Source organism: Lepidochelys kempii, chromosome 2 (assembly GCF_965140265.1).
Source record: "Lepidochelys kempii isolate rLepKem1 chromosome 2, rLepKem1.hap2, whole genome shotgun sequence".
NCBI lineage: Eukaryota > Metazoa > Chordata > Testudines > Cheloniidae > Lepidochelys > Lepidochelys kempii.
Genome location: NC_133257.1, coordinates 259,146,505 through 259,169,640, shown reverse-complemented (window position 1 = coordinate 259,169,640; position 23,136 = coordinate 259,146,505). Strand labels below are relative to the sequence as shown.

The following is a 23,136-nucleotide window of genomic DNA, read 5'->3' as shown; positions in this document are numbered from 1 at the left end:
GCTGTACAAACAGAATCAAACAAAACAAACAAACAGTCCTTGCCGCAGGGAGCTCACACTCTAAGTAATTCACCTTGCAGATCTGCAGGCCATCAATGTCGCAGTCCAATGGACATTGGGCACTTAAGTCCTTCGACAAATCCCATCCCAAGTGAGCAGAAAGGAAGGGTGGCCCAGTGGGTAGGGTGCTAGACTCTGACTCTGGAGTCCTGCGTTTCATTCCTTCTTCTACTATAGATGCTGTGCTTGACCTTGGGTAAATTACTTAGGCTCAGATCCTCCAAGGTATTTAGGCATGTTATTCCTATGGATTTCATTGGGAGTTAGCACCCTAAAAGATGCTGAGGCCCTGGGCCTCAATTCTCCATCTGTAAAATGAGGATAATAGCACTTATCTGCCTTCCCTAGCCTCCAATAGCAATTGGAGAAAGGCAGAAAAATGGCCATTCATCTAAATACTTTATTAAGTTTCCCCCAATGTAAAATGTCCTTTTCTAAATTAATAAAAACACCCCATAGTTTAGAGGCAGCTAAAATCCCTCTTGGATTCATCTGGCATGTTCTATTAGCAAATCACAAACTCAGCCGTGAATACGTTAACAAACCACAATACAAAGACTGTAATCTCTTCCAGCTACTTCTCACTGCCTGCACTGTACCACTCTCTGATCTCGGATGCACTCGGCAGAGTAAGCTGCATAATGCCCACTAACCTCCTGATGCGATTACCGGAGGCATTTTTAATAAAACCTCCAGCAACATCTCCCTGAAGAAGGATGGAGATTTCTTTTTTTCGTGTCTGAATTTCATTTTTTTTCATTGCTTAGTTAACGAATTGCTGCAAGAGCTGAGAGCATGGACCATATTTAGCCCCTACCTACACCCAAGCAACCCTACTGGATACTGCTAAGGATCTGTGTTTGTCTGACACACAAGCATAGGAATTGCCAGACTGGATCAGCTAGCCCAGTATCCTGTCTCCAGCACTAGACAGCACCAGAACTTTCAGAAGAAGGTAACAAGAACCCTGCAGCAGGCAGTTAGGGTCAGATTCTCAATGGTACTTAGGCGCCAAACTCCCACTGAAATCAATGGGAGTGAGCTGCCTAAACACCTCTGAGGATGTGGGCCTTATAGAATAACTAGCCCCTAAGGAAAGATTTTCCTAACCCTTATTAGTCTGAGGTTGGCTTATACCCTAAAGCATGGGGGTTACACACACGCACACACACAGCTTGCAGGCTAGATTAAGTGCTGGGTTACACAACCTTCTGCCAGCCCAGCCCAGATGGGAGCTGCAGGGGCGGTGCCTGCAGGCAGAGGCAGTGTGCAGAGCTGCCTGGCCACGCCTCCGCCTAGCAGCTGAGCAAGGGGAATGTCGCCACTTCCAGGGAGCCCCCCAGGTAAGCACCGGCCAGAGCCCGCCTGACCCCATCCCGTGTCCCAACCCCTTGCCCCCTCCCAAACCCAAACTCTCCTGCTGCTGGGGGGGAGGCGCAGAGCCAGGTAGGGAGCCTGCCGGCCCCGCCAACCCCATCCCCCAGGATCAGTGGGAGTCCCGGGTCACGTGCCGCCACCTGTCCCCCACCAGCACCTGGGCCACCCTCCCTCAACATCCATAGGGCCCCCGGGCAGTCCCCCCCCCCACAAGTTTTATTCACGAGTATTTTTAGTAAAAGTCATGGACAGGTCACGGGCTGTGAATTTTTGTTTACTGCCTGTGACCTGTCGGTGACTTTTACTAAAAATACCCATGACTAAAACGTAGCCTTAGCTATGGTTAGAGGCTGGGCAGGGGCTTTCTTTTACACTCTGTTGTTAGCTGCTTTTTCTGGTACCATCTGCCTTACCAGTCCCCTTGGACTGCTGGCTGCTACACTACCTTGCTATTTACTCTCAATTTACACTAATTGCATGTTTCATGCCAAAGCTATGTTTGACCCAGAGGCTTACAGCAGAGTCTCAGTTTATGCCAGGCTGTGTTAGACACCTAGACACTTCAACTGAGATCAGAGTCCCATTGTGCTAGGCGCTGTACAGATGTATAGCAAGAGAGAGTCCCTGCCCCAAAGAGTTTATAATCTAAATAGATGGATAGGAATGGTATAATTATCTTCATTTACAAGGCAGGGACTGTGTCACAGATGCTATAAATTGCCAGACATCCACTGATGTGAATGGAGCTATGGCAATTTACACCACTGAGGATCTGCCCCTAAGTGGTTTGCCCCAGGTCACACAGGAAGTCTGTATGGTAGAAACAGAAACTGAACTCAGATCTCTTCAGTCCCAGGCAAGTACCTGGCCCACAAGACCATCCTGAGAAAGGTTCTCCCAGGATGCCACCTGGAACTGCGTTAACACTGAGCCATCTGACCCACCAGCCTGGGCTCCCTCTGACACTGTGCTGCTGTGACAAGCTGCAGACCCGCTCCCGGTCCTATACTTCGACCAGCATTCACACAGGTAGCGATACAGCCAGCTGTTACATGCAGGTTCTCTGACCAGGCACTGCATGAACCAACAATAGAGAGGCTACAGCCAAGATAACCGCCAGCTACCCAGCCTAGGACTCCAGAGCTGTACCGTCCGGCCCTGGTCAAAACCCCGACCAGTATGAATTTATTATCCAGTTCCCCTCCCCCCAATGTGGAGAGGAAATGCAACAGCCCCTGCCCCTTGAGCTAAGATTTCCCAGCCCTTCACTCCAAACTTACTGGTTCAGATTAAAACATAAAACAAGTTTATTAACTACAAAAAGACATATTTTAAGTGATTATAAGTGATAGCAAACAGATCAAAGCAGATTACCTAGTAAATAAACAAAAACACAATCTAAGCCTAAAATACGAGAAAGACAGGATATGAATTGCAAATTCTCACCCTGGCTGATAATACAGGCCGGCTGGCAGATTCTCAAGGTACAAACTGCATTTGCTTTGCAGCTTGGAAATCCCAGGTTTTTCATACACAAACTAGAAATCGCTTTAGCCTGGCTTCAGCACTTCCCCCAGTTCAGTCTCTCTGGGGGAACCTGTCACAGTGGCACAGCAAGGAGGGTTCAACGCACAGCTTGTTGTTCTGAGTGAAATTTGCACTTCATACACTGGTGGTGATTTTAAGTGAGATTTTAAGTGTGGTGGCTTGAGATCAGTCAAAGAGGTTACCAGTTTGTTGTTTTCTGTTTGTTTGTTTCGGGCAAGGGAATTAGAGACTGCAAAGCAGGAAGATGAGTGAAAGCAGTGAAACAGTTGCGAAATTGGAGCTGTGCAGATTTCAGGCAGAAGAGAAGGGGAAAGAACATACAAAACTTTTGGAATTAAAACAATTACAGAAAAAAGAAAGGTTTCAGAGTAACAGCCGTCTTAGTCTGTATTCGCAAAAAGAAAAGGAGTACTTGTGGCACCTTAGAGACTAACCAATTTATTTGAGCATGAGCTTTCGTGAGCTACAGCTTTGAGCTGTAGCTCACGAAAGCTCATGCTCAAATAAATTGGTTAGTCTCTAAGGTGCCACAAGTACTCCTTTTCTTTTTGAGAAAAAAGAAATGGAAGCAGAAGAGGCCAGGCAAGAATCATAGATTAGGGTTGGAAGAGACCTCAGGAGGTCATCTAGTCCAACCCCCTGCTCAAAGCAGGACCAACATCAACTAAATCATTCCAGCCAGGGCTTTGTCAAGCCAGGCCTTAAAAACCTCTAAGGATGGAGATTCCACCACCTCCATAGGTAACCCATTCCAGTGCTTCACCACCCTCCTAGTGAAATAGTGTTTCCTAATATCCAACCTAAACCTCCCGCACTGCAACTTGAGACCATTGCTCCTTGTTCTGTCATCTGTCACCATTGAGAACAGCCGAGCTCCATCCTCTTTGGAACCCCCCTTCAGGTAGTTGAAGGCTGCTATCAATTCCCCCTTCCCCCCCCCCGCCACTCTTCTCTTCTGCAGACTAAACAAGACCAGTTCCCTCAGCCTCTCCTCTTAAATCATGTGCGCCAGCCCCCTGATCATTTTTGTTGCCATCCGGTGGACTCTCTCCAATTTGTCCACATCCTTTCTGTACTGGGGGGCCCAAAACTGGATGCAATACTCCAGATGTGGCCTCACCAGTGCTGAATAGAGGGGAATAATCACTTCCCTCTCGATCTGCTGGCAATGCTCCTACTAATGCAGCCCAATATGCCGTTAGCCTTCTTGGCAACAAGGGCACACTGCTGAATCATATCCAGCTTCTCATCCACTGTAATCCCCAGGTCCTTTTCTGCAGAACTGTTGCTTAGCCAGTCGGTCCCCAGCCTGTAGCCGTGCATGGTCTGCAGCTTGTCACGGCAGCACAGTGTGAGAGGAAGCCCAGGCTGGTGGGTCAGAGGGCTCAGCAGTACCCCAGTTCCAGGTGGCACTCCAGCGGGAACCTGTCACACATCCTTCTCAATTTGTTATCTTGAGACTACCATGCTCCATCCAGATCAACAGAATCTCCACGATGAGGTGGAGTTAACAGCTACATGCCATTGAAAAGGGTGTGACTAAACCTATTCCAGGTTTCAGTGAAACAGTGTTTTATCTGTATAGGGAACGCTGGGAAAATGGGTGTTGCTATGTGGTACCTTTCACTGCCTCTCCAGAGGGGCCCAGCATTACAACAAAAGTGAAGGACACTAAAAAGTAACAATCCCCAAATTGTGGAAAAAATAAAACTGCTAAAGCAAAGTGGTTATGTAGCAAGATCCATTTGTGAAGAGCTTTCACTGGCATCTAGTGGTGCATTAAGAAGCCAGGATCACAAGCACTGCATCTGGTGGACCAGTGATCACTATCCATGTTCAGTTTGGAGATTAGCATATAGAGTTTTATCCATTGGACCAGAATGCCAACATTGCACAAATAATTATAACAAAGAAGTAACAAACTACCACGGGCCATCCTTTAATCCATCAAGAGCAATCAGTTGCCAATTCCTAATTCTAGGTACCAGCCACTATTATCATTTGTATTGTGGTAACGCCTAATGATACCCATCAGGGATCAGGGTCCCACTATGCCAGGTGCTGTACATACAAATAACACAGTACCCAGTTGCATGGAACTGTGCTTATGGGAAGATAAAGAGAACCCATCTCATTCCACCTGTAAACCCCAAAGTCATGATAACCTCCACCAGGCTGTTCATAGCAAAGCTTACTAAAGTGGAAAATGGGGAAACAATTAAGTCATTTCACTAGGGCTGGGGGAGAACTGCAAGACTCCATGAGAGTGTGGCTGGTGGGACAAAAGTGGCAGGAAAGCTGGAGAGCTGCACGTTCTTTTCCCCCACCATGCCAAAAATTCAATTCCCGCAATGAATAACTCGCCAACACATTCACTGACTTTACGTCAGACCCTCAGCTGGTGGAAATCACTGGCAGCTCTATGGATTTCGATGGAGCTAAGCTGCTTCACACTGGCTGAGGATCTGGCCTTACTTTCTTCTAAATCAGGTTGCCTATTATTCAAATAGGCTGTAAAGGCGGGATAGCTAGTGGGACCCCCAGGGGCCCATGACAGACAGCGGGCAATGGAAGCCGAGCAGTTTAGTGTAAGGCCATATCCTCATTATCTCAGGAGTACTGACTGGCTTCATTTGAAAGTCAAGTTGATGAATAAATTAGGGCGATAGAGGCCAGAAGGGAAACGATCAGCGATGTCTCTTCCTGTCTCCCCAGCTGGAGGCTTCCTCGGTTGTTTTATTCCGTAAGTGTTAGAACAAGTCCTCCTCTGACAGCCCTAGAAACGGATGTGCCTTATCTGGCTACACAACAAATACAGCGTAGTACAAGCAGCCACACATGGCCTCTCCGACGGTCTCAAACCTGACCTGTAGGGACCACCTCTAGCATAGCTCAGTCTCCTTGTCTCATCAGTCCACAGCCAGCGTCAAGAATGCCAACCTAATGTTGATTGCAATATAGCACGTTGTTACCTGTCCACTGACAACTGGACCGAAAGCACCAAACTCATTTTGCGCAGCCCACCAAGCCGCCTCCGGACGGCAAGCCAAGAGTTAAACTGACCCTACCTACTTTTCCAAAGTATTTGTGAGCAGCTAAAACATGATCAGCTTTCCAAGGTGTGGGGGAGTAGCTCCCTTTTATGGACCCCGCCAGCCAGTTATCTATAAAATCCCTCTTAGTAGTTGTTCTCTACTTGCTTTACCTGTAAAGGGTTAAAAGTCTCACTGTGATGCACAGGTAAAAGGAAGTGAGTGGGCAGATGGCCAAAAAAGCCAATGGGAAGGCTAGAACTTTTTAAAATTGAAACAAGACTCCCCTTTTGTCTGTCTGTGGTTGTTCTCAGGGAGAGGCAGACAGGGAGCAGCAATGCTGTAAGAAGCTTGGGGCCAGGTATGAAAAATCATCGGTATCGTACCTAGAAACTGCTCATTGGAAACCCCAGATATGTAAGTAGATCATGAAATGTCTAGAAAGATGCAATTAGGTTTATCCCTTTTTATTTCTTTATGGCTTGTGGAATCCTCTGTGCTAACCCCAAATGCTTTTGGTTTGCTTGTAACCTTTAAGCTAGACCTCAAGAAAGTTATTCTTGATGCTTAATCCTTGTAAGTGTTTGGGTTTTTTTTAATCTAGCAATAGCCTGAGTTTCCAGACGTATTTTCTTTCTTTTTGTTTTTAATAAAATTTACCTTTTTTAAGAACAGGATTGGATTTTTGTGTCCTAAGAGGTTTGTACCCATGTTGTTTAACTAGCTGATGGCAACAGCTGATTTCCTTTGTTTTTCTTTCTCAGCTCTTCCCGGGGCGGGGGGGGGGGGGTGAAAGGGCTTGAGGGTACCCCACAGGAGGGAATTCCCAAGTGCGCCTTCCTAGGTTCTCAAAGGGGTTTTGCACTTGGGTGGTGGCAGCATCTACTCATCCAAGGTCTGAGAAAAGCTGTAACCTTGGGAGTTTAATACAAGCCTGGAGTGGCCAGTATTAATTTTTAGAATCCTTGCGGGCCCCCACCTTCTGCACTCAAAGTGCCAGAGTGGGGAATCTTGAAGAGCTAAACTCCGCCAAAGAAGTTTTTTGTAGTCTCTTTGACTGTGTGAAACCACTTCAGTGCAGCATGGTCAGTCTGCAGGTGGAAACGCCATCCTCAAATGTATGGGCATAGTAAGGGGTACTGCTGGTAGACATGTCCTAGCTCCCAGTGGACCCAGGCATAGCGTGCAGAGGGTAAAACACAGCCTGCAATTGCTTTCTCTTTCTGTAACTGTAAACAGAAAAGCTGATCGACAGGAGTAATGGTCTCAAGTTGCAGTGGGGGTTGGATATTAGGAAAAACTTTTTCACTAGGAGGGTGGTGAAGCACTGGAATGGGTTACCTAGGGAGGTGGTGGATTCTCCTTCCTCAGAGGTTTTTAAGGTCAGGCTTGACAAAGCCCAGGCTGGAATGATTTAGTTGGGGATTGGTCCTGCTTTGAGCAGGGGGGGTTGGACTAGATGGCCTCCTGAGGTCCCTTCCAACCCTGATATTCTATGATTCTACGCTGGGGTGAGCCCAGGCAATAAGTAATTTCTATTCACCTATCAAGAAAAATGCAAGTACCAGAAATAGGATGGCCGTGTGCATTTATTTTTTATTAAAGAACCTTTAGTCTGCTCCTTTAAGAAAATGGCACATTCATCACTGACCTAGCTACATCGCACTATTAGGCAGAGTTGCCCATTAGTAGCAGCCGTAATAATAGGGTAGTACCAAGAGGTGGCAACTGAGTTGGGGCCCCTGCTGTACACAGTGCTGTTCAAAATGCACAGTGAAAGCCTGCACATGCCCTGTAGAACTCACAATCTAAAGAGGAGAGCCAGACAAAGGACAGGAGGAGAAACAGAGGCACAAAGGGGGGTGGGGGGAGAAGAGACCCGAGGTTTCCTGACTCTCAGGCTAATGATCTACCCAGCAGACCACACAGCCTCCTTTGTCCTGTGGATGCAGTTGTACTGCTATAAAGGTGTTTATACTGTTCAAGAAGGGGAATAAGCTATACATATATAAAGCACTTTTATACTAGTACAACTGCGTCCACACTAGGGATTGTACTGATATAATTGTATCAGTAATAATCGCATCCCTAATCAAAATAGTTCATAGATACATAGAGTCTAAGGCCAGAAGGGACCACTGTGATCATCAAGTCTGACCTCCTGGATTGCACAGGCCATAGGACTTCCCTGAATCAATTCCTCTTCGAATAAGAGCAGATCTTTCAGAAAAAAAAAATCCAATCTTCATTTCAAAATTGCCAATGATGGAGAATCCACCACGGCCCTTGATAAATTGTTCCAACAGTTAATTACCCTCACTGGTAAAAAAATTACACCATATTTCTAGTCTGAATTTTCTAGCTTCAACATCCTGCCTCTAGATCTTGTATCCCAGATTAGTTAAAAAAAAAAAAAAAAAAAAACCCTGTGTATAGGCCAGGCCTGAGATTCAGGAGACCTATAATCTATTCCCATTCTGCTGGATGATCTTGGACAAGTCACTTAATTTCTCTGTGCCTCAGTTTCCCCATCTAGAAGATGGGGAGAATAATGCTTGCTATATTTGTAAAGTGCTTTGAGATCGTGGTTGATGAGGTCCTAAGTGTGGTTATTCTGACCAAAAGTGACATGTGTGTCCATATCCTGAATGTATTTACATATATGGTGTCAATAATAAGTACTTTTGTTAGTTTGTTTGATTTTTGTTTACTTGGTTATCTGCCTTCCAAAATGATTGTTAATCCAAGTGGGAAAGCCGTGTTTAAGAGATTCAGTAGTTCAAGGCCAGTGAGATTTTAGCAAACTCCAATTATCTCCTCCTATTTTCTTCCAATTATTAAATTGATGAATGAATCAATAGCATTCGAGACCTGGTTTTGAGCTGAGAGCGTCAATGTTCCTGACTGATGGATTAAACGGCCACACGCTATGTCTGAGTACCTGCTGCTGGGGACATCGCTTTGTGAACATTACCAGTTCCATTGAGTAAAGACGACATAGTCACAGGGAATAGTCACACTGATTTAGCCTTTCCCATGCATTGGGTAATAAAGCACATAGCACAAAATGGCTTACAGCGGAGTTCCTGTGTGCTTGGGTTCATCTGATCCTTGAGGGCCTGCTCCAGGAAGCGATGAGGAGTTCCGAGCAGTGGTGATTGACCTCAGCTCTCATGGTCGGCATCTCTCATAGACTTTAAAGTCAGAAGGGACCATCAAGATCATCTAGTCTGACCTCCTGCACATGGCAGGCCACAGAACCTCACCCACCAACTCCTGCAATAGACCCAGAACCTCTGGCTGAGTTACTGAAGTCCTCAAATCATGGTTTAAAGATTTCAAGTGACAGAGAATTCACCATTTATACTAATTTAAACTTGTAAGTGACCCGTGCCCCATGCTGCAGAGGAAGGTGAAAAAACCTCAGGGTCTCTGCCAATGTGACCTGGGTGAAAATTCCTTCCTGACCCCAAATATGGGGATCAGTTAGACCCTGAGCATGTGGGCAAGACCCAGCAGCCAGACACCTGGGAAAGAATTCTCTGCAGTAACTCAGAGCCCTCCCCATCTAGTGTCCCATCACCGGCTGTTGGAGATATTTGCTGCTAGCAGTCGCGGATCGGCTACATGCCATTTTAGCCAGTCCCATCATACTATCCTCTCCACAAACTTACCAAGCTCAGTTCAGCCTTGCAGCCAGTGCGGTTTTTTACCCCAATTGCTCCTGTCCGGTAACACCTTGCAGAACCCATCCCCCACAAGCTCCGTGCCTCGGTGTCCTTGTCTGTAAAATCATTCTTTATCTAGCTAATCTGGTCAGTGGAAGGTGCTGACAGGGTCCCCAATATTTCCACACCAATATCTTGGTACTCCCCCTGTAGGCATACAGTGAGCTGCTATTGGGGTGCACAGCTCCCATGCTGTGGATCAGAAGCTATTGAATCCCTCAGGCCATGGCCCCTTCAAGTCCTGGGGGGACACTGAGCACTGGATGACAGCGGCATGTTCTGCAGCATGGTGCGAGGAAGGCGAACACCTTGGGAGGGACTAGCTCCAGGGGCCTGCTCCTCTCCCCGTGCAGCCCAGGGGCGTCGTGCCAGGGCCAGGGGGATTTCTGGGAGAAACTACAATTCCCAGAAGGCTCTGCGAGCCTGGGAACATTCCAAGCGAGCCCGAGTCCCCGCAAAGCTAACGGTGCAGAAGAAAGGACGCCGGGGGGTGGGGGGGGGTGAGATCCCCCCGCCTTCCACCCCGCTCGCGCCGCCCGCCCGTGCCCGGGATCGCAGCCGCGCGGAAACCCAGCCCGGGGCCTGTCCGGCTGCAGAGTCCAGCCTCTCCCCCGGCGCTGCGCTCACCCTTCGCTGCTGGTCTTTGTTTCGTTTCACCCTTCCTCCGGTAGCTCTCAGCGCACCGGGCGCAGACTTCCTCTCGGTCAGCAGCAGCTGCGACTGCAACACAAGTTGCAGCCAAGTCACAAACCATGTTGTCACACGGGCTCCCGGGGAGGAAAATGCCTGCAGGGATGGGCTGCTCAGGTAAGACCCTTTCAGCAAACGGCTCGTGCGGGTATTTCACATCCTAGCCCAAAGGAGGACGCTCCCCGCCTCCCCCCCCCTCCGGGGGAGGGATCAAATTCTGCCCTCAATTCAACCCCAAATCGGTGGGGCGGCAGAGTTGTAACTGAGGGCAGAGTCTGGCCCTCTGTGATCTGGATACTAGAAAAGATCAGTGGGGATTTGTTATTTTGATCTGGTCCAAATTTAGTAAGAAGGGAGCTGCCTGGCATTTGCCAAAACTAAAAGGCAGCTCAAATGTTTCCAAAGAAAGGGACCATCGTGATCGTCTAGTCTGGCCTCCTGCATAACACAGGCCGGAGAATTTCACCTACTGATCCCTGTATGGAGTCCAGTAATGGGTGGGTTGTGCATATCTCTTAACAAGACATCCAGTCTTCAGTTAAAGATTCCAGAGATGGAGAGATTACCGCTGCTAATCCCTTCCCATGTTAATTACCCATACTGGTCAAAATATGCTGTTGAACTTTACTGACACAATTTCCAGCCACGGGATCTTATGCCTTTGTCTGCTAGACTGAAATACCCTCAGGAGGGAATTCTGGGCTATGATCAAGTCACCTCCGTTGCTGGCCCAGATAGAAACGGATCTTTAAGTACACACACCAGAATCAAACCAGGGTTCTGCTTGGAAGAGGGTATTTTCTGTTTGTTTTTTTAATTAAAGCTTTCCAGGTCATTGTCTCTATTATTGTCCTATGTAATACCATATTCAATTCAGTTCATACAGCAGTGCTGCTAATGCAGGGACAAATGGTGTTCTGTTCAGTATCTTCATCAGTGATTTAGATAACGGCATAGAGAGTACACTTATAAAGTTTGTGGTCGATTCCAAGCTGGGAGGGGTTGCAAGTGCTTTGGAGGATAGGATTAAAATTCAAAATGATCTGGACAAACTGGAGAAATGGTCTGAAGTAAACAGGATGAAATTCAATAAGCACAAATGCAAAGCACTCCACTTAGGAAGGAACAATCAGTTGCACACATACGAAATGGGAAATGACTGCCTAGGAAGGAGTACTGTGGAAAGGGATCTGGGGTCATAGTGGATCACAAGCTAAATATGAGTCAACAGTGTAACACTTGCAAAAAAAAAACGTGAACATCCTTCTAGGATGTCTTGTTTACAACACTCCTGCAAATGCATGAGAAGTAATTCTTCCGCTCTACTCCACGCTGATTAGGCCTCAACTGGAGTATTGTGTCCGGTTCTGGGCACCACATTTCAGGAAGGATGTGGATAAATTGGAGAGAGTCCAGAGAAGGGCGACAAAAATGATTAAAGGTCTAGAAAACATGACCTATGAGGGAAGATTGAAAAAATTGGGTTTGTTTAGTCTGGAAAAGAGAAGACTGGGTGGGAACATGATAATAGTTTTCAAATATGTAAAAGGTTGTTAAAAGGAGGAGGAAGAAAAATTGTTTTTCTTAACCTCTGAGGATAGGACAAAAAGTAATGGGCTTAAATTGCAGAAAGGGAGGTTTAGGTTGGACATTAGGAAAAACTTCCTAACTGTCCGGGTGGTTAAGCACTGGAATAAATTGCCTAGGGAGGCTGTGGAATCTCCATCATTGGAGATTTTTAAGAGCAGGTTAGACCAACACCTGGTAGGAGTGGTCTAGATAATACTTAGTCCTGCCACGAGTGCAGGGGACTGGACTAGATGACCTCTCGAGGTCCCTTCCAGTTCTATGGTTCTATGAATCTCATTAATTTCAGCGGGAGCTGAGCTGGTTTACCTGAAGGCGGAATTGCCATCCATGTAACTGAATTAAAAATAGTTCTCTTCTGCATTTTCTGTCTGTTTATCCAGCTAGTTAACCCTTGTGACCCTTGGTATCTGAGCACTGTACATTGGCAACTGCTCCCCCCAATCAGCAGCCCAATATGTGTATCTCGTCTGCACTTTCAGTGCTGTATCCAGATGTTTAGAAATCTCCCATTTTCCCGCTTCCCTGCCTTTAAAGCAGTAGTTACTTTCCTACTTCTTGCTCCCTTAGCCCCCTCCACAACAACACCTGTCCCCTCAGCAACAGCATCCTCAATGTCCTATCCCTGTGGCGACAGCATCCCCCAGCAACCTGTAACCTCAGCAACAGCATCCCCAACTTCCCGTCCCCTTGGTGGCAGCATCCTCCAGTAACCATACCTTCCTCACTTCTGCCTTCAGGCCTCCCTCCTTGTTGGAATTCTAGGAAATGATTTCCTATGTATAAGTGGGCCTGTGGTTCAATGGTCCGAACTTGTCCAATGGGCAGGGCAGAGCACCTAGATTCCACCACTGCCACATTGTGTGACCTTGGCAAGTCACCTAACCTTTCTGTGCCTCAGTTTCCCCATCTGTAATACGGAGGTGATGATACTGCCCTGCCTTTACAAAGTGCTTTGAGATCTGCCAAGGAAAAGTGCCAAGTATTAATATTGCAAATGCTGCCAACTTTGATTTTATCCTAACTTTTGAAAAGGTTAGGAAAATGGAGGCACAGAGAGGCTATCTGAATAATGAGGCAAGTCATAATCATTATTGTGAGGCTTAATTTATTAACATTTGTAAATTGTCTTGAGATCCTGTAATCCTCTGGTGAGTGTGTGTTACACATCCCCCTCAGTGACTGATCCACAGAGGAGAGGAATCTGTTTCAGCTGCACCTCCAAAGCCTTTGCTCTTTAATGTAAGCTGTAGTGGCTCAGGCTTTTAGCTCTGGAGGTTCCTGGTTCAATCCCTGGTGTGTCAGTCAAGATGGCAGCCATCACACAAGCACAAGCAATGTTATCAGTAGCACATGGAATAATATCTGGACTTTCTTTTTGCTTTAATCCAGCATGCTAAACCTCGAAGACTGACTGAGGCATACGATGAGAACAGGAGCCCCACTGCAATGAACAGGGAAAGGGAGTTCTGAATGTCAAGAGAACATCTCTGCTGTTGGGTTGAAAGAAAAAACTCCAGGAGAAAATGCAACCCAAGGAAGAACCAGAGCCATCCAGTTAGCTACACGACCGTCGGCACCACAGTATCTGCGCTGCATGTTGTCAACCTCTCCTCCCGGTCAGCAGAGCAGCCTGGGCCCATCAGCTGCACTTTGACTATTGCATCATTGACTTTTCTATAGCCACCCCTTACCAACCTTCCAGCCATCTCTCCCCATCCCCTCCACCGGCTCCCTAGCAGCTGCCCGGCCTACCAGAGAGAACCCAGCCACAGAAGAATTACATCCACATGCTGACGGGTGTCACCATGAAAGACCCTGCAAAGCGCGTGGCCCAGAAGCCGCATACGTGCCTGGAGTGCGGGAAATCCTTCAGCAAGAAGGGAAATCTGAAGAGACACCAGAGGATCCACACAGCAGAGGAGCTCTACCCCTGCAGTGAGTGTGGGAGGCGCTTCACCACGAGGGGACACCTGACCACCCACCAGAGCATCCACACCGGAGAGAGGCCCTTCCAGTGCGACGAGTGCGGACGGTGCTTCCGGCTGGAGATATGTCTGGCTGCCCACCGGAAGACACACACCAAAGGCGGTCCGTATATCTGTGTCCACTGTGGGAAGAGTCTGAGCACACGCATCTACTTCAGCATCCACATGAGAACCCACAAGGAAAAGCGGCCGTACGCCTGCACCGAGTGTGGGAAGAGCTTTGTGAAGAAGGGGACGCTGACGGCACACAAGGAGATACACAAACGGGATAAGCCTTTCAAGTGCTCCGACTGCAGCCGGTGCTTTGGCCAGAGTGCAACGCTGGTGGCTCACCAGAAAATCCACCTCCGCGGCGGGCCGTTCATATGCACCGAGTGCGGGAAAAGCTTGAGCACCAAGAGGTATTTTAATGTCCACCAGAGGAACCACGCAAAGCAGAGGCTACAGGAAGCCACTGGCCATGTAAATGGCATGCCTCTCCGGGTCATCCAGATTAAAGAGGAACCGGATGTGGCCTTCAAACAAGAGGATAGTTTTAGCCTGGGGAAGAACGTTACAGTACCAGGAGCTCACTCAGAGGACGGACCCCAGGAAGGTACTGACTGTGGAACGCAGTCCAGCCCAAAGATCCTTGTTGGCACTCCGTGGGGAATCCAGACTAAGGAGGAACCAGACACATACCCCGAACACGAGAGAGACAACATTACAGTAGTGCACCAGAACTCTTACATCAAGGAAGAACCACAGACCAACCCTGACTATGACAACCAATTCAATCCAAAGATGCCTCTCTTTCCTCCATGGGGAATCCAGGCTACAAAGGAAGCTGGGGTGGACAACGAACACCAGAGGGATGTCACTATGATCGGCAATCTTGCGGCACGCCAGAAACCCCGCATCAAGGAAGAACCACAGGAGAGCGCAGACCATGGAAGCAACTTCAGTCAAAAGACATCTCTTGGCATCATCCAGAGGATCCAGATTAAAGAGGGAGCCGGGGTGGATGGCGAACATGGGGAAAGCTGCAGCCCAAAGAAAAAACATAGAAAACGCCAGAGAACCAGCAAAGAGGGGACTCCTGGTGCATGTACCGAGAGCCGGGCAAACACAAAATGCAAGAAAAATCCCTTGACGAAGAACAGCCCCAAAGCGGAGAGGATATTTCCGTGTCCCGAGTGTGGGAAAAACTTCAACCAGAAGTCGAATCTTACTAGGCACCGGAAGATCCACACCAGCGAGGGGCCTTATAAGTGCAACGAGTGCGGGGAGAGTTTCCGGATGAACAGGAAGCTTATCAGGCATCAGAGAATCCACATGAGCGAGCCCTTTAAATGCACCGAGTGTGGGAAAAGCTTCACCCAGAGGTCGAACCTCGTGAGGCACCAGCGGATCCACACCAGGGAGGAGCCGTACAAATGTCCCGAATGCGAGAAGACCTTCAATCAGAAGGCCAACCTCTTCAGGCACCAGACGATCCACATCAGGATGGGACCGTGCAAATGCACCAAGTGTGGGAAATGCTTCACTCAGAAGAAAAACCTCATTAGACACCAGACGCTGCACTCCAGGGGCGGGGCTTATAAATGCACGGTGTGTGGGAAACGGTACAGGCTGAAGAAATATCTGAGAAGGCACCAGAAAATCCACATGAGGGAGGGACCCACCGGGCGTGCAAAGCGGGGGGAAAAGCTGGGGGCACCAGGGAGCGTTAGCAACCACCCTCAGATGCACCCAGAACGAAAAGCACTCCCGGCTGTGAAGAGTGAGGAAAGCTTAACATGTGAGGGCAACCTCTAGCCACAGAGCAAAGCCCACAAAGGAAGGTGATAAGCCTGGACCAAATTCTGCAGTCATTACTGGAGCAAAACTCCTGCTGTAAACAGAAGGAGGCAAGGTGGCTGGGATTCAGGAGACCTGTGTCCAGTCCCTGGCTCTGTCACTGGTTTTCTGGGTGACCTTGGGCAATTCAGTTTCCCTCCCCAGGCCTCAGTTTCCCCATCTGTAAAATGGTGTTAAGGATACTGACTTCCTTGGTAAAGAGTGAGATATTATTATTATTAACCAGAGATTTGCTCCACTGAAGAATGCGGAGTTTAGCCCAATCAGCCCCAACTCTTAAACAGGCTGAATGTATCCAGGTGCAAAGCACTGATTTCAATTGTAGCATTTTGCTTCTGGAAAAGAAGTGGGGAATGTATCTGCTGAGCCCGGCTCTGAGAAATGGGCATCACCCACATAGTTCTAACATGAACATCGCTCCCATCGATAGCAGGGCTCAGCTCTGGGACTGAGACTCGGGATGAAATGCAGCAGACATAAAGGCCGGCACTTTCAAACCGGGGCGGGGGGCCAAGATTAGACTGCAGAATGAAAGATGTTTTAGGCCGGGCACCTAACATGGAGATACTCGAACTCAGTGGCCGCTTTTGAAAATTTGTCTGGCAGCGAGCAAAGGCTGCTCTCCCGGTACAGCTACGCTGCAGCTGGACGTGTGCTTTCCAGCTTGGGTAGACGTACACACACGAGCTTTGAGAGAGTAGGAGTCCTCTGCCATCGAGGAGAGCAGCCAGCAACTCCATGGAACGCACAGTTCTCTTCATGCCAGAGTAAACACTACCGGGCAATCCCTGCAGGTACCAGTACCAACCGGGTCCTTCCTAGTTCCAAGACAAGGCCTGGCTGAAAGTTACTACCTGAGCGGGGACAGGTGATCACAGTGAGCTGGGGGGTGGGGAGAAAAAGAGTCACAGGAGTTTGACACACCAGCCACATAATGTAATGAGAGACTAAAGCAGAGGTGGGCAAACTACTGCCCGCGGGCCACACCCGGCCCGCAGGACCCTCCTGCCCGCGGGACCCTCCTGCCTGGCCCCTGAGCTCCTGGCCGGGGAGGCTAGTCCCCAGCCCCTCCCCCGCTGTCCCCCCTCCCCCACAGCCTCACCTCGCCAGCGACGCAATGCTCTGGGTGGCGGGGCGAGCTCCTGGGGCAGCATAGCTGCAGAGCCTGGCCTGCCCCGTGCTCTGTTCTGCGCGGTGGCGGCATGGCCCGGCTCCGCCAGGCACTGGTGCTCCAGACAGCACGGTAAGGGGGCAGGGGAGTTCAGGGGGGTAGAGGGGGTGTGGGCAGGGGTTGGGGTGGTCAGAGGGCGGGGAACAGGGGGGTTAATTGGGGGTAGGGGTCCTGGGGGAGGCAGTCAGGAAGGAGCGGGGGTTGGATGGAGCGGCAGGGGGCAGTCAGGGGACAGGGAGAAGTGGGGGGTTGAGTGGGGGCAGGGGTCCCGGGGGAGGCAGTCAGGAAGGAGTGGGAGGGGTTGGACGGGTTGGCAGGGGGCAGTCAGGGGCAGGGATTCTGGGGGTGGTAAGGGAGAAGGGCTGGTTGGATAGGGCAGGAGTCCCGGGGGGGCAGTCAGGAATGAGAGGAGGGGTTGGATGGGGCGGCAGGAGTCCGGGGGTGGTCAGGGGACAGGGAGCAGGGAGTGTGGATGGAGTAGAAGTCCCAGGGGGACTGTCAGGGAACGGGGGGGTTGGATGGGGCAGGAGTCCGGGGGGGGAGGCAGATAGGAGGTGGGGGCTGGGCCACGACCCCCTTCCCTAACCAGCCCTCCATACAATTTCCAAAACCCGATGCGGCCCTCAGGCCAAAAAGTTTGCCCGCCCCTGGACTAAAGGCTCACCTACACTTGAAACGCTACAGTTCTCCCATCGGCATAAGTGATCCATCTCCCCGAGAGGTGGTAGCTAGGTCAACGGGAGGTAGTGCTGTCTACACCAGGGGTTAGGGCAGCATAACTACGTTGCTCCGGGGGGGGTGTTTCACACCCCTGAATGATGTAGCTGGATCAACCTAATCTTTTGCTGTAGACCGGGGTGGAGCTAGCATGCTAAAAAGAGCAGCATAGCCACAACGACGTGTATCTCGGAGAGCGTTGTGCTCTGGTGGTTAGTCCATGCCGCTGGCCACATCCTAAAAATATTGCTTTAGCTCAATGAGAGCTAGCCCATGTACACCACCCTGAGCTGGAATGACACCTTCGCTGCAGTGTAGACGTCCCCTCGGCCATATCCAGGCGAAGCAGTTGCCTGGATATAAGCGAGAGCAGTCGTCTCGGTCTAGCATCTTGCTGTATCCGTGACTAGAGGAAACAAAGATGCTCCAGAAGCATCAATAGCTTCAGCAGCCCAGGATAGGTGCTCTTTCGTGCTATCTATTTTTTCCCGTGAACATGACTCTGGAGGTCACTACAGGATTTCCTGGGCATTATTTAGGGATTAAAGAAAGAAGCAATCAAAATCCTTGGGACAGGCTGCACCGCTTGTGGACTGGGTCCTCTATGGACTAGAAGAACAGAAACCCTTTATCCTTTAGATAGGTCCGGTTGTGCTTGTGCGGTGAGAGCTGCGAAGTGGCTTGGGGGCAAGTGACAAAGCTCACCACTCTTTCTTGCTCTCTACTACTTCATTATAATGGAGTGTATTCCTCAGACTATGGGATCTTTAATGTGGTGGGTTGGCTGGCAGGGGGCACCACTGGGGCTTGAAGAACATTGGCAGACCAGAGCTCTGGAGGGAGCCCGAGACCACCACAGCCAGACTCTGCGCCCAACCACCCAATGTGACTGAAGTGAACGCAGCAGCTGAGGGATGTGCACTAAGGATCACTGTGTAGCTGGAATACTTAGAGGAGTAGAGTCAAGTCAAGTAGTGGTCAGTTATTAGGCATTAGTTCTACATCTTGATTTTGTATATGAGAAGGAAGCTTCTCCCTCATCTCATCCCCCAAGAGAGGTTGCACCCAATGGGTTTTAATTTACCCCTATGGCATAGGTGTTGCAGGAGCCATTGAGCCGAAGGGGTGGGACTCATGTTTGGGCAGCAAGGCAGGTGGCTGGAGAGGAAAGGACAATTTTAATCTCTGTCTGGGGTCTCCATAGGAACCACACTAGAGGAGCTGGCCGAGGAGATAAGCTGAATCAGTCCATCTCCTGGATGGTAGTGCCCAGTCCCCTGGGACTTGATCCATGCCAGGTAGACTATCAACCTCCAAGGGCATGGAGATTGCGTTGCACTAGAAGAATACGGTGGAACGTAGGCAATGAATCTAGGACAATATACTAGGCCTCCCTCAGTGGGGAATATACCAGAGCTCCTCACTTGAGGGCTCAAGTGTGTAATCAAGAGAAGAATTATTTATCCCCCCATTCTTTGGATGTAATCGTTTTCTTCTCCTTAGACTAGTTTTGTGGCCTAGAGATTTACCCCAGAGGAAGCAGCTATGTTTGAGGATTTTGTTTTGTGTGTTGATACTTCCTTTACGAAGATATCTAGAACAATAAGCTGCCCTCAATCGATCTACTGCGCTTTCCCAGGCATCACTGGGCATTGCACCATGGACCGAGGGCGGCAGCCGGACCTCAGCTCGTGGGGGAAGCCAGTACTGACAGGTTATACGGTCTCCTCAATAAAGTAAGTATTTTAAAAAAACAAACAAAAATCAAGCCTCCATTCCCCTTTGTATCACTGGTCCCTAATTGCAGAATTGGACTGCCCCATACCCACAGCACACTGGGTCATGAATATTTGAGTGAAATGGATTTCTGATGTCAATGATACATTGCCCTGCATTGTTCTTCATGTATACTGCAATGCTTTGTGATAGCCTATGTTATATAGGACTTGTCCATTGCAGAGCTATAGATCTGGGGGAATTCTGTGCTATAAAAGAGTATTACGCACCTTGGAAAATGCATCATTTGATTGTGCTGACATTTCCACAGCCTGGCTCAGCAACCAGTGGACAGGACAAAACTTGACAGAGAACAAGGGGGACTTACGGGAGCGCTGCTACTGTGGCCTAGCTAATGGCTAAAGCATTGGGCTAGGACTCAGCCAATATAGGTTCTATTCCCAACTCTGCTTGGAGAACTTGGGCAAGTCATGTCACTGCTCTGTGGCTCAGTTTTCCCCTTCTGTAAAATGGGGATAAATGTGTAAAGCACTTAGCTCTGCTCTTATATAGCACTTTTCACTACTAGATCTCTAAGTATTATTATTGGTACTTCCCCAAGACCTCATGGAGGCCTCTCTGTGGATATATCATGGAGACTGAGCTCCCGTGGGAGGGTGTAGAATCAAGGGCCAGTGCTCACTGTGGTATTGCACTCATCTGGAGCCCTTGGACAGCTAGGCCAAGGGGATATCCCATCAGGCAGCATTAAACGCCCACAGAGCACCCTTGCTGGTAGCAGGCCCCCTGCCAAGGGGAGTAAGGTCCGAGGGAGTCAGGACCCAGCACTGACCTACCTGGCAGTTCCATGGACTGGGCATCTCCAGGATCTGCCAGGGTGGGTGATCCCATTCCCTGTCCACTCTGTGCCTTCTCCAGGGATTGCTTCCTGGGTCCTGCAGCCGGGCAGCCTCAGAGCCCCTCTCCCAGCAGAGACACACACGGTGGCTGCTGCTGGCACTGTCCGCTTGCCCCATTGTATTCTGACCTCCTGCCCTTGAGCTTTATGGGCTGCAGGCCCTCAGGGAGGCTTGGCTGGTTTGTCAGGGGAAAAGTCACAACACTGCTGGGAACACAAATGCAAAAAGTCACATCACTTTTTAGCAAAATAGCCTTCATTCCGCAATAAAGCCAGTTTACTCAAATCCAGCTCACTCTCCCCTCCCCTCCAGCACTGAAGCCAGACAAAGGCAAATGCACAGCGCAGCGAGCGAGAAGAGGCCATTTGTCTGATGCTGCTCTCAGGGTCAAAGGGGGGCGAGGGGGCTGATGCTGCTGAAGTCAGGGGCAGGGGTAAGGAGGAGGAGAAGAATCAAGCCAGCTGACTTTTAAAAATAAACCTCTCGGAGTCCCATGTTTGGCCACGTTACCTCATGACTGTGCTGCCTTATTGTCAGCCCCGCAGCACAGTCATAGTGCCCCTCAGTTTCAATTGGCTGCTTGGCCCTTGAATCAATGATACCAATGGGCCTAAGGGATAGGATACAAGCATCTGGAAAGGAAGCCGACCATGGCAGCAGCATTTGGGGGGGGGGGGAGCTGGATGGAGGAGAGCTGTCTAGTACCTTTCATCTCTGGGGAAACTCTACGGGTTTCAAATGCTCTGGACACCAAGCAGCATTAACATACGCTCCCCTCGCTGCTGGAAGCTCTGACACACAGGATGCCACATAAGGAAGGAGGGGAAATTTAGGCCAAGGACACCAGGGCAAACATCTGCTCTTACAGCCAGTGCCCTGGGATGCTTACTGCCCACATGGAGCATGGATGGTTCCATAAGGTCTGATCCAAAAGAGCCAGGCCCAGTGGACTGCATGGAACTCGACTCCTGAAGGCTGGAATTGATCCTACCATGTCCAGTGGCTCACGAGTCGCTCCAGTGAAGTCAGTAGGTCTGCACGAGTGCTTAAGTTGTGCCAGGGCTGAGCCACGGCCCCTCTGGGCTTGGCAGTTCGTAGCCCCGGCCCTTCTGGGCTTGGCATGTCAGTTATGAAAGCAAAACGTTTGCTTGAGTCCCGGCACCTCTCCCATTTCAAATTAAGCACTGGTCACGAAAGTTGGGTGAGTGGAGAATTCGGCACTAGAGTTGCAGTATCAGTTGCTGCGGCTGCTAAAACGTCTCCTCCAGTTTACTGCCGGTGAAGGGAAGGTGCCACAGGTTTACTAGTCTGCACAGGGTCACGTTAGTCCCATTGAACATTTTACTGAACAGGATCACAAGAAAAAAAAACTCCTTTCCCACATGTAGGAACCATTAAATTAACAAAGGACAAGGCTAAGGGCACACTGATCTCCCCCCATGCAGCCGGCTAGACGGCATTCATTGGTTTGTTTCTGAACAGCAGTAATCTCAAGCCATGCAATCTTTTGATGGAAAGACTACATCTCCCAGCAGGGCATTGCACAAAGCAATTTCTTACTCCCCATCTCCCCTCCCTCTTCCCAGCCAGCTTTTGTCTCTCTGACCTCTATTTCGCTCCCTCCCCCTATAGTGTCTACTACACCACTGAAGCAGCCTTTCCCTGGGTCCACAGAGCAGGCCATAGGAGACAAGGGGACGGAAGAAGAATAGTAAGACCCAGAGATCTGGATTTCGTTATCTGTCAAGTGTCAGCTGAGTAGCCAAGCTTTCCTCTGGTTAATACTAAAGGGAAGAGAAATATGCTTGCAGTGGTATTTGCTTGGGTAAGACATTTTCCATTCAGCTTCCTGTGTGTTTGCAGCTTCTGGCTAACAGACACGGGAGGGTGAACACAGAAAGCATCCTCTGTCAGGAAAATAACTTCTGTGTTTTAAGTTAAGGAATGATCTCGTTCCACATCTACTGGGATTTTCTTTCACGTTGACATCGCCATAAGAAAGTTACCAGGGCATGTGGTTAGGCTAGGAAGAGCATCTCTAGAAATACCTGAATGATCTGTGCTCAGCTTTGGGAGGATTTGTCAACTAAAAATTGTGCTGAGCTGAGCTGACGCGGCAAGTTCATTTTGCTGCTTTGCAAACGGGAGAGGACACAAACAACACCGAAGACAGTTTATTCCAAATGAACCCTTGCAGAACTGGCTTGTACTAACACAAGCTGCTTCTATGCCTTAAAACTACAGCTGTGTTGGACAGTTAGATACTCCCGTCAATGTGTCACTGGACATGTATGCACAGTCCAGGCTCTTAATCCTGGTTGTAGCAAACGGTTCAATAGTTTCTGTTACCTGGGTGGATCTTATACAGTTGAGTCTTTCAGATTTCAGCATGCTCCTGCATGTCAGGTTCCCAGAAGAACCTGGGTGACCAGATGTAAGTGTAGCTCCAAGCGTATCCAACTCTAAAGCTGTACTTTGGATGTGCCATGCCGCTAGTTTTCAGCTCATCTTTATGTCTCCTTTATTGGTTCATAAATTACAAAGCCATGCTGATGATCTAGTCTGCCACATGTGTGACAGGGGAGTGCTCGCTTACCATTCTGGCGCCTCCTAGTGACCCATCTGGGGATTAGCTACCACAGGGTCTGATGCCCCGTCCTGATGATCCTCAGCCCATCGTCCCACTCGCTCGCTCCGGGCCTCTCTCTCGCTCACGGAGCTGCGGCGTTTTCCCTTTCACAGCTTAGCCCTTCTGCCAAGTAA

General features: G+C 49.3%; 1 protein-coding gene and 1 long non-coding RNA gene across 3 annotated transcripts in view; one reads left to right on the top strand and one right to left on the bottom strand.

The window, feature by feature from the left end:
- Positions 1–10,614, bottom strand: part of LOC140907848 (uncharacterized) — a 114,295-nt gene extending 103,681 nt beyond the window's left edge. For both annotated transcript variants that reach the window (XR_012157656.1, XR_012157655.1), the window contains exon 1: positions 10,373–10,614. This is a non-coding gene — a long non-coding RNA (uncharacterized lncRNA). The remainder of the gene's footprint in view (positions 1–10,372) is intronic.
- LOC140907845 (uncharacterized) lies at positions 10,221–17,094 on the top strand. The gene is made up of 2 exons (XM_073334744.1): positions 10,221–10,552; positions 13,415–17,094. The coding sequence occupies exon 2, from the start codon at positions 13,813–13,815 to the stop codon at positions 15,805–15,807; it is 1,995 nt and encodes a 664-aa protein (XP_073190845.1). The 5' UTR covers positions 10,221–10,552; positions 13,415–13,812; the 3' UTR covers positions 15,808–17,094.
- Positions 17,095–23,136: the final 6,042 nt, after the last annotated feature.